Source organism: Notolabrus celidotus, chromosome 1 (genome assembly GCF_009762535.1).
Source record: "Notolabrus celidotus isolate fNotCel1 chromosome 1, fNotCel1.pri, whole genome shotgun sequence".
Taxonomy (NCBI): domain Eukaryota; kingdom Metazoa; phylum Chordata; class Actinopteri; order Labriformes; family Labridae; genus Notolabrus; species Notolabrus celidotus.
In genome coordinates this window covers 39,724,058-39,736,065 of record NC_048272.1, presented here as the reverse complement: position 1 = coordinate 39,736,065, position 12,008 = coordinate 39,724,058, and the positions used below count along the sequence as shown (strand labels likewise).

General features: G+C 41.3%; 1 protein-coding gene across 1 annotated transcript in view; it reads right to left on the bottom strand.

The window, feature by feature from the left end:
* cntn3b (contactin 3b) overlaps window positions 1–12,008 on the bottom strand; it is a 98,327-nt gene that overhangs the window by 73,318 nt on the left and 13,001 nt on the right. Inside the window, exon 3 of the mRNA XM_034695787.1 lies at window positions 7,569–7,704. Coding sequence (XP_034551678.1) covers window positions 7,569–7,704 — 136 coding nt within the window. The remainder of the gene's footprint in view (window positions 1–7,568; window positions 7,705–12,008) is intronic.

The following is a 12,008-nucleotide window of genomic DNA, read 5'->3' as shown; positions in this document are numbered from 1 at the left end:
AGTCATACATCTGCCTGAAGTAATATTACATGATAGTTGACACCTGCCAGATTACTTTTTTTTATTCCCCCTCTACAATCACTGCTGTGCCCTTGATCTCGTCTTACAGCAGATTCATAGTAAACACAATGACAGGTGTATTTATAAAGCACAGCTATGAGCCCTGGAGGATGGTGTGGCACTACACTGAACTATCTGTCAACCGATGAACTGTCAAAGCTCTCCTTCATATATTTCTTGTGCAGCTGTGTGGGCATCACAGTGTGGGAAACAGCATCCTACAGAATGAAACTTTAAGTGACAACCTGATCGTTTCATACCAGCAAGCTGCACTCTCGCCTCCTCAACAATAAGTCAAACATATCAAACAGACTGATATCCACCCCCACAGATCTGGTTAATATCAGCAAACTCTGTGTATAACAGGAGGTATGAATACATGAATGCACATTTATTTCAGTCATTGAGTTAAAAAGAAAAAAAAGTCTACAGTTTGTGTGAGTGGTCATCTAGCAAACAGAGATAACAGTGTTACATGTTCATACTGATTTGTTTCACATATTCAATATTCACACATAAAAAACAACAATGACCAAACAAGGAGTCAGCTGAAGGCCAAGGCTTATTTCCGTCTCTCCTGTATGATCCATGATATTGCACAATCACATCAGCAGTACAAAAAAAAAAGAAAGTAACAACAGCAGTTTTTTTACTTTATACTCCTTATTTTTATTAGGGCCCGAGCAGCGACCAGTGTGAAGAGCTAATTGAATCTGATAGGATTATTATTATTCATTTTATATTGTATTCATTAATTAATTTGTATTTTAAGGCTTTTTTGAAACTCTGCAAAGAACAACACATTTTGAACTCATCACTGAGGGCCTGATCTACTAAGATCCCAAATAACGAGCGCTAATTTGCATGTGCAAATAATAATTTTGCACGTGCTATTTCTGGGCGTGTTGCAGGTGATCTACTAAGACTGCGTGCAAAAGTGGTGCGGACCGCCCTATTTTACGAGCATTTTGCGTGTGCTATCGGCTGTCACCATGGAGAGTTTGAGAGAACAGAGTGGCCTTAAGCAATAAATGAAGTTTGAAGACATGGAGTTGGAGGTCTTTGTGGAGGAGGGAAATAAACACATCGGTGAACTCCAGCAGAGACATCTCAGTGTTAGAAACGCGATTTGGGAGGCCATCTGTGAAAAGGTTAATGATGTGAGAAAAAAACTGAAGATCTGCCGATTAAATAAACTCATCTACTCTTCTCCAAAACGCAATCAGTGTTTTGATGGAGTTTAGAGAGCGATTTGATGAGGCTAAGTCTGCCAGTCTTGCTCTAGAAAAGTTAGGCGTCACTTGGATGAAGACAGTCGCCTCACTGTCCCAGGGAGCAACTTTCGGGTGAACGTTTTTAACACCTGATATCATCATCCAGCAACTGTCCCAAAGATTCACCAGCTTAAATGGAACTGGGAACATGTTTGAGTCAATTCACCCCAACACACTGCTGCAAGCACGAGATGAGGAGTTACGCAGAGCTGCCTGGCGCAGCTCAGTGAGCGCTCATTCTCCAAGTTAAAACTAACTAAAAACCCCTTGATGAGCACGATGGGACAGGAGAGACTGAGTGGACATGTCATGTTATCTATTGAGAATGACAGATCAAAGAAAATGGACATACAGTGCATCGTGGACAAGTCCGCGGAGCTTAAGGCTCGTCCAAACAGTGGTGAGTAGGCCGAGTACTTCATATTGATTTTTTGTTTGTATGTGAAGATGTGGGCCGCTGTGCCAATTTGACTAAACTTTATATCTGTTGATACAGTGACCTACTGTGCTCTCATTATATGAAAAAGTTAAAGTGGGTGTCAGCATGATGCGGTCGCTATCCATGGTGCTGAACTGCTTTGAATTTGTGTTGTTTTATTATTATTATTTTGTTCTCTTGGTTTGATTGACTAAAACATTTAGTAATGCTTGTAAGCCCAGCTTTTGTGGGCATGTTGTAAAGCGATGTTATGATGAGCTTTACAGTGACCGCAGCCATGTGTGCGTAACGCTGTGCCAGTTTGCACCTGCCTTTCAAACGTGCTAAATATAGATGCAAAAACACCACCCGCTATCTGCTTCAGGTTTGATAGATCACATTGCGTGTGCTAAATGTTTACATTTGCATCTCCTCCTCCCAGTATTTTGCGCGTTCTGATGATCTACATGTATTCTGCATATTCATGAAGGCAAACACGCTAAATGATTTGCGAGTGCTACTTTGCCCATTTGAAAGACGCAATCTTCAGTGCACCCGGTTAGTACGTCAGCTTTGCGCGCGCTATCAAGTTTGCACGTGTTTTTATACACGCAAACCTTTAGTAGATCGGGCACTTAGTCTGTTACATAATGTACTCCTGAAACTAAAACACTGCATTTATGTTGGTTTCAGCTTTATATGTTTCAAACACACGTCCCTCTGAAAGAGGAAACAGAAGAATGGAGCATTGGTATGTCTTTCTCTATAAGGCTATACTACAGGAGCTACTGTCTTATTTATGGTCTTCATTGATTCCTAAAGTTGTCAGTGGCTGTAATCTTCAGTCCCATGGACAAATTATTTTTGTCATTCCTCGGACTCGCTCTGTTTTTGGTAAAAGTGCTTTTAATGTCTTTGCTCCCTCAACATGGTCTGAGGCAAACCTGCCGCATAAAAAGTCTGACTGAGTCAGACTTTGGGTCAGACTTTTTATGCGGCAGGTTTTTTAGAGGAGTGATCTTTCGTCTAATAAAACTCTTTGGTCATTCGTGGTTTGTCTGAAATGCTCCCACACTGCAGACTTCAATTGTTTCTTTGCATTGTCCCTCTGCCATATTAAGTAGCGTGGTCTCCATGTCTCTTGATGAACACAATCAATCAATCAATCTTTATTTATATAGCCCCAAATCACAACAAACATCATCCTCAGACTCTTTCCAAATAGAGCAGGTCTAGACCGTACCGTATGTTCTATTATTAACAAAGACCCAACATCAAGACAGGATAAGATCCAGTCCCATCTTACAGACAGGACTCAGTCTGATCTCATCTTAATCCACCATGAGCAGAGCACTTTGCAGCATTTAGCAAGTTACAGTGGCAAGGACAAACTTCCTTTAACAGGCAGAAACCTCCAGCAGGACCAGACTCATGTTAGACACACATCTGCTGAGACCGAGTTGGAGAGAGAAAGAGAAGGAGATGAAGAGCGAGATAGAGACACACAACTGCTTTCTTTCTGTGCAGGTTGCATCAAACATACTGCACCAGCCCATTACTGAGAGTGATATCAGAAAGAGTAGTGGAGCCTTTGCGATTAACAAGCATAAGATTTTAAAGCATGGTTAACAGTGAAAACTGTTTACTGCTTCCTAATCTAGACTGACTTTTCCCACAGCAGCAAATTCAGAAATGTTTGAACTCTTAAAAGAGCTAACATGTTAAATACTGAGGTGGTCGGCTGTTAACATCATGTTCACTGACAGTTTAAACATTGTGTGACCTAGTTTTTAAACCAAATGGATGATTTTCTCAAAGCTGAAGTAACTGAGGAACTTAAGCTCTAAATATAATACCCTCTTGCTCTGCATATCTAATTATACAAATGCTGCTCATTTGTCCAGGCACAGTTTGCAGGCAGGAGGGAAAGTCATAGCATGAGCGTTTGTTAAGGACGTTGTTAGGTTTTACTAACAAGAACAGTGAAATAAATTGCACAGAATGTATGCTGTCTATTTTATTGCCAGGACAAAAAGTCCTCTCCTTGCCGGAGGGGAAACAAGTCAAGGGCAATCAGTGTCAGAAAAACTGATGCAACCCAAATAAAACCAATGGATTCTGTCCTCAGAGTGAAATTAAGGGTAGAAATGGAGTGTCTTTAAAAGCATTACCAGAAACGTCAATCCCCAGCAGTGAGCAAATGCTGACTCTAACATAAACCTTTAAAAATCTATATGTTTTTCATTAAAAGCACTGACTCCAATATGAGAAACACAGGAGGGACATGTGTATTTGGCTTTGCAATATAAACAACAGCTGAGTGTTTCAGATAAAAATGTCAGGAAATCTGTGAAATCAAACATTTATTTTTGGAATAAGACCACAGGAGATTTGCTACTGTAGCAGCAGGGAGATGTGTAACAATACCAGGGGCCATGTTTAAAAATACCTGAATGTGGAGGCAGATGGCCGTCTAACATGAGTCTGGTTCTGCTCGAGGTTTCTGCCTGTTTAAAGGAAGTTTTTCCTCACCGCTGTAACTAGCTAAATACTGCGAGGTGCAATGCTCATGGTGGATTAAGGTGGGGTAAGACTGAGTCTTACCGTGTCTTGGTGTTGGGTCTCTGTTCAAAATTTGACATAGAGTGGTCTAGACCTGCTCTGTTTGGAAAAGCAACTTGAGATAACATTTGTTGTGATTTGGCGCTATATAAATAAAGATTGATTGATTGGGGCGCTGGTGGCCTAGCGGTCTCAGCGCTCCACGTATAGAAGCTACAGTCCTTGTCGCAGAGGTCGCCAGTACAACTCCCGGCTGGTCCACCATTTGCTGCATGTCTTCCCCCACTCTCTACTCCCCACATTTCCTGTCTCTCTTCATCTGTCCTATCATTAAAGGCAAAAATGCCCCCAATAAAACACAACTTAAAGGTGACATATCATGCAAAATGGACTTTTTAATGGTTCTTTACCTGAAATATGTGTCCCTGGCATGTCTACAAACCCCCCGAGAATGAAAAAAATCCATTCTGCCCCTGTTTTGATTTCTCCACCTTTCTGTAAATGTGTGTGAAACGAGCCGTTTCAGACTTCCGTGTTTTTGTTACGTAACAACAATATCCGGTCTGTCACGGAGTCAGAGCTCGGAGCTTGTTCAGCCCATAGACCGTATAAAATAATACTGAATCCCCCCTCCGTTTTTCATTACCTGCACAAATGTGTGCTAACAAGGAGCTTAGGAGGGAGGCATGCTAGTTGTAGGCTGTCTTAATAAACACAAAGGTCGGTTTTACTCCCCACGTCTGCAGATTTGAAGATCTAGTGGATGATTTTTATTTATCATGGATAAGTGCTAGCGCTAGTGAGCATAGCCACATAGCTACATGTCGTAGCTGTAGCTGTGTACCAAGACACACGTCGACATACTGACAAATAAAACAACAAGAAACACAGAATCTGTGACCAATCCTTCAGAAAGGTCCCGCTGCCTTTCTGGCAGAGGTCGGTTTTACTCCCCACGTCTGCAGATTTGAAGATCTAGTGGATGATTTTTATTTGTCATGGATAAGTGCTAGCGCTAGTTAGCATAGCCACATAGCTACATGTTCGTAGCTGTGTACCAAGACACACGTCGACATACTGATAAATAAAACAACAAGAAACACTAAATCTATGACCAATCCTTCAGAAAAGTCCTGCTACAGGCGCCTCTCCGTCAGGATCAGATTCTGGATCAGATTCAGAGGGTTGAAGTAACGTGATCTCTGAGCAGCCGTGTATATTCAGCCAACATGTAAACATTAGATCAACGTGCTGGAGAGCCGAGGCACATCCACTTCCTGAGGGGGCGTGGTCAGAGAGAAAACAGAGTGTTCTGAGGAGGACTGAAGAAGAGGGCTTTTCAGGCAGACCAAAATCTGATTTCAAAGTGTTTTTTTGAGCATAAACTGTAAAGACATGTTTTGGGGACCTCTTAGACCAATATATATTGATGAAAAAAGCGTGATATGTCACCTTTAAAAAAAGAAAAAACAGGAAAAAAAGGGAGTCATTTCAGATTGGACTGCTTAATACAAAGCTAATGGCTCCTGATGATTTCTACTTCATCATTTGTTTTAGCAAAGAAGCCTCAGTACATCATTTGACTCAGTTGTAAACAGTCAGCACTGAAGGATTGTTTTGAAACATGGTTTCTAATTTTACAGCCTCCCACGCTGTACTACTGTAATGCTCTAAGTAGAAACATATTTCTTCAATCATTAATATTTCAGACACTTAAAACTTCAAGCTGAAAGTCATTGCAGCAAAAGCATCTATTCAGGGTCGTGTATATTTCACTTTAGTCTGACAGTAACCTTTGAATTATTTTCATTCCAGACTTCTGAAAATATGCCCGTCACTTTAGATCATTAATTCCCCCACCAGGCAGATAATGTTTATTTAAACTAAAATTGAATTTGTATCTAATTTAAACTCTCTCTGTTTGGTTATTTAAAAGAAAAGAAGAGTAAAAGAAGAATCATCCCTCTCCCAGGATGGAAATGGGCTTGCTATGTAAACTAACTATTTGCCAAGTTAGTCTGTCTGCTGTGCGGTGCTGGAAGTACAGCCTGAAGTCTGTTTGTCAGACTTTAGTGCTAAAAACAGATGCCATCTGATGCCACTGGACCCAGGGTGGATGGATTCAAGCCATGTGCTTTTATCAAAACATTAATGCTGCCAAATTTATATATAAAAAGAGTGTCAATTGGAAGACACGTAAACAGAGTTAGTCATGAATATTTGTACTTTATGTTGCTGATTACATTACACACTGAATTTGGTGCATTGAATGTGTTTTTAGAGCAGGTTCAGTATGTTCATACTATGCTAAGCTCATAATGGTAATCTGTGAATAACTACCCTTGACATACACATTACTTGCTCACTCATCTGTAAAATACGATGAGGCCGCACTGACAAACAACACTATTATTCCACCATTGCACTAACACCACAGAAAACCAGAATAAGACAAACTCAATGGAGACACCAGTGAGTGAGAGAATGCACACAATGCAAGGCTTCAGCTCCATCCTGAGAAAGCTTAGGTTGCACAACAAGAATAATGATACCCCCAACCCCCTTGCCGTGCCTAGACCATGTTTTTCAGCGCAGACACATTATAGGAAATGTAAGCATTTAACAGAATGTCACTCACAAGGTTATTGCCTCTCTCTCCTGCTTGCTTTGCATCTACATGCTGCTGACCAAGCCCCGAAACACAATCTACCACAAAAAAACACCGCAAGCTGCCATCTCCGAGCGGGCTGCCTGCACCACCGGGGAATAGCCACCAAGATATCAAAGGATCTGTGGTGCACATCTCTTTTTTCTCCCCTAATCATTTATTCAACCTTGCACCATATTATTCATTATCAGATCAGCCTCACAGTAGTTTAAATCTTGGTGACATATAAGTTCACCTTGAACATTTCTGAAGTGTGGGCATATTTCTGAAAAATGGTTTATAAATCTTTAACAAAGCTCAGGATAGAAATATAAACCTCTTGTTCAATACGAAAGGGATACTCGGTTAAACGCCTGGCTCTCTGAAAAGCCTCTCTTTAAGTTGGATCCTACGTGACCTCTCTCAAGCATTTAATTCACATCGTTCAACAGGAATCAATTCCATCGGTTGCCTCTCTGAGACAGAAATAAGGATTCACACACCCAATCAAGCATCAATTGATTTCGTGTGATGTTTGTGGAGAGCGAAAACTGGTAAACATCTGAGGCAAGACTTTTGGGAATCTAACTTTGATGTGGTAATTTACCTGTACTGAGGAGGAGGACTCCCATCTGCCTCGCACGTAATCGTAGCCTGCTGGTCGGGGGAGTTGATTGGTAAAATCAGGTCACTTGGCTCCATCCTCCATCTTGGCCCTTGAAATATGACATCCTCTGTAAAGGCTGGGGAAAGGGTAGAAAGTCAATTTATCAAAAGCCTCTTTAGCCCCCGCGTCTCTTACCTTAGATAAAAGAAAAACACAGCCGAGGCACAGATGCTCTAAGGAAACTCATTTCCACTTGTAACTGTACTCTTTTAGTAAAATGTGCATTTATATTCCTGTTGTCTGTACAGTCATGGCCAAAAGTTTTGAGAATGACACAACTATTAATTTTCACAAAGTCTGCTGTTTCAGTTTTTATAATGGCAATTTGCATATACTCCAGAATGTTATGAGGAGTGATCAGCTCAACTACAATTAATTGCAAAGTCCCTCTTTGCCTTGAAAATGAACTTTATCACCAAAAACACATTTCCACTGCATTTCAGCCCTGCCACAAAAGGACCAGTTAACATCATTTCAATGACACACAGGTGTCACACACATTAACACAGGTGTGGGTGTTGATGAGGACAAGGCTGGCGATCAATCTGTCATGACTGAGTGACTGGACACTTTAAAAGGAAGATGGTGCATGACACCATTGTTCCTCATCTGTTAGCCATGGTTACCTGCAAGGAAACACGTGCAGCCATCATTGCATTGCACAAAAAGGGCCTAACAGGGAAGTTTATAGCAGCGAGTAAGATTGCACCTCAGTCAACCGACTATCCAATTATCAAGAACTTCAAGGAGAGAGGTTCAATTGTTGCCAAACAGGCTCCAGGGCGCCCAAGAAAGTCCAGCAAGCACCAGGACCGTCTCCTGAAGGTGTTACAGCTGCGGGATTGGGCCACCACCAGTGCAGAGCTTGCTCAGGAATGGCAGCAGGCAGGTGTGAGTGCATCTGCACGCACAGTGAGGCGAAGACTTTTGGAGGAAGGCCTGGTGTCAAGGAGGGCAGCAAAGAAGCCACTTCTCTCCAGTAAAAACATCAGGGACAGACTGATATTCTGCAGAAGGTACAGGGACTGGACTGCTGAGGACTGGGGTAAAGTCATTTTCTCTGATGAATCCCCTTTCCCATTGTTTGGGGCATCTGGAGGAAGGCTTGTTCGGAGAAGACGAGGTGAGCGCTACCATCAGTCCTGTCTCTTGCCAACAGTGAAGCATCCTGAGACCATTCATGTGTGGGGTTGCTTTTCGGTCAAGGGAGTGGGCTCTCTCACAATCTTGCCTAAAAACACAGCCATGAATAAAGAATGGTACCAGAACGTCCTCCGAGAGCAACTTCTCCCAACCATCCAAGGGCAGTTTGGTGATGAAGAATGCCTTTTCCAGCATGATGGAGCACCTTGCCATAAAGCAAAAGTCAGAACAAAATGGCTCGGGGAACAAAACATTAAGATTTTGGGCCCTTGGCCAGGAAACTCCCCAGATCTTAATCCCATTGAGAACTTGTGGTCAATCCTCAAGAGGCGGGTGGACAATCAAAAACCCACAAATTCTGACAAACTCCAAGCATTGATTATGCAAGAATGGACTGCCATCAGTCAGGATTTGGTCCAGAAGTTGATTGACAGCATGCCAGGGAGAATTGCAGAGGTCTTGAAAAAGAAGGGTCAACACTGCAAATATTGACTTATTGCATGAATTCTGTGTAATTCTCAATACAAGCTTTTGATACTTATGAAATGCTTCTAATTGTATTTCATTATACCATAGAAACATCTGACAAAAACACCTAAAAACCCTGAAGCAGCAGACTTTGTGAAAATGTAATATTTGTGTCATTCTCAAAACTTTTGGCCATGACTGTACACTATATCTACAGAAAATCAGAGGAGGTTAAATGAGGACCATCCCCTGGGTGTGCATTTCCTTGCTCATCTTGCATTCAGAAGTATAAATCCCTGTTACCATCATTTGACATTAATTGCTGTGTTGCTGGAATATTTTATATTTTTTATGATGAAGTTGACTCCTGCAATTAAAAAAGAACCCTCTGGCTATCACTGCGAGGAGGAACATGTGTATGATACGATTATAGGAGTTAAGTTTTCTGATAAAGTCTACGGTGGCTTGCGACTGATGAACTTAAAACGCTCAACATATTCCCTTACTTATTAATGGTTTCCAATGTGTGACAAGGTCAACGAATGAAGCAGAGTAATCTATTTTCAGACCATCTATTTCGTATTACGCAGTCACTGTTAATTGAGGCCATAAGGATGTAGTCATCTGCCAGCAGCTTAAAAGGAGAGGATGTGGAACACAATCTGGTACTAACTGAAGGAGCCAACAGACAGCCAGAGGAGCCTCATTAATATCCTGCAGCTAACACATTTAAGCATGTGGCTACCACTTTGTTTTAACCAGTGCACTGTAAAAACCGGCGTTTAAGAGTGCCTGACAGTTGAGCTACAGTCAACTAGATTTATTTAGTTATATAGAAATAAAGTCAATACAATCTAGATACATTATTGAATAGCTTTAACTTTATTGGCTTTAAATTATTTAGTTTTGGGAGAGTAAATGCAAATAATATGACTGACAGTAATAGTGTTTTCTGCCGTAGGCGTCCTCCTGCCGTGGACGTTCAAGACTCCAGCTGATACGGACGTGCTGGACTCCAGCGGGTACAGCTACTACTACTCGTCTCATCACTATCACCACTCCCTCTCCCTCTCTTATTCTCCTCTATCCCTCTTTACATACCAAACTCACTCGAGGCAGATGTCTATCTAACATGAGTCTGGTTCTGCTGGAGGTTTCTGCCTGTTAAAGGAAGTTTTTCCTCACCGCTGTAACTAGCTAAATACTGCAAGATGCAATGCTCATGGTGGATTAAGGTGGGGTAAGACTGAGTCATATCCTGTCTTGGTGTTGGGTCTCTGTTCATAATTTGACATAGAGTGGTCTTGACCTGCTCTGTTTGTAAAAGCGTCTCAAGATAACATTTGTTGTGATTTGGCGCTATCCAATAAAGATTGATTGATTGATGATGGACAGAGAAGTTAACCCGCAACAAAACCTTTACATGAATATTACCACATTTGAATTCATCAGGCATGTAAGGGGTTGCTGTTTACATCTGGTTGATGGATATTTATTCTATTTATTTATGTCAGCATTATGCTTCTTCACTTGAGGATCTGTCTGTGGAGCTGTGGAAGCGTTGCTTTTTGATTAAGCAGCTCGACAGACTTTTTTCATTTGTCTGCTGACTTTCTTTCCCACTTTAATACTTGCTTCTAGAAGTGAAAGCTTGCCTTCACTGACATTTCACCAGCAAACTGCCCACTAGCTACCTCTCCTGCTAATATGCGGCAGACACTGCCCTGGTTGAACCCCTGCCAGGAGACACAGGACGGGAGTCACATCCAGCAGGCCTGCTTCAGGACGACTGCTGGAACCCTGGTTAACTGAGTCTGGTGAGTCCTGGTATGTTAATGTTAGCGTCAGCGTTGTATTTTGATATGGCTGCTGATTGAAACGGTTGAAGAAGTTAAGGTTGAATTAAATGGCTAATTCCCATGAAGAAGTAAACGTTGCATGTCAGTGTCCCCTGCCTGCTGCTGGCTACGCATTTACATCACATCATGTGGGATAACTTATTCTTATCTCTTATTTGTCCTCCTTTACCATTCTGTATCCTTTCCTCTTCTGTATTTTCTTTTAATTCTTAATTCCTTTCCTCTAATGGTGAGTATCCCTTTCTCCTCCTCTCTCCTGTCATCTCAGCTTGTGCTGCTCTTTCCCACCTCAGGTCCTCTCTCTCCTTCACATTTCTGAACTCTCCTCTTGCTTTCCTTTCTCTTTTCCTTTCATGTCATCTCCTCCTGTCGACTCCTGTATTTCAAAACCGAGAAATCTGCATTGTAGACATAAAAAAATGTTGGGAGATTGTAAGATGTGTTGCAGGGCTGTTCAATTACACATTAACTAGGGCAGATTTGAGGAGCAGGACATTAAGCGGGCTGGACATTTTAAGCAGCATACTTTTTTTTTTTCTGCTTTTACTTAAAGCAAACATTAAATAAATGTAAATGGATGAAGATCTGAGGGCTGCACAGAGCATCAACATTTTTTAAAAGCAAACTCCCTTTTCAGTCTCGCTTTTAACTGAGTTTTATTCTTTATTTGTTTATTTATTCATTATCTAGTTCAAATTTGATTCACTTTTTATTTTATTTAGTTTTATTTATTCATTCATTTTAAGTGCAGCATCTTATTTTCTTTTATTGAATTAATATTTTAGTGTTTTATTGTCTTAGAAATGTATTTTATTTTGGGGAGTTTCATTTCCTGTGTTGAGTCCTCCAGTGTTTCCTCATGAAGAAATCATGAGAGCTTTTCCTCAGTTCGTTCAGAAACTTCTTCTTT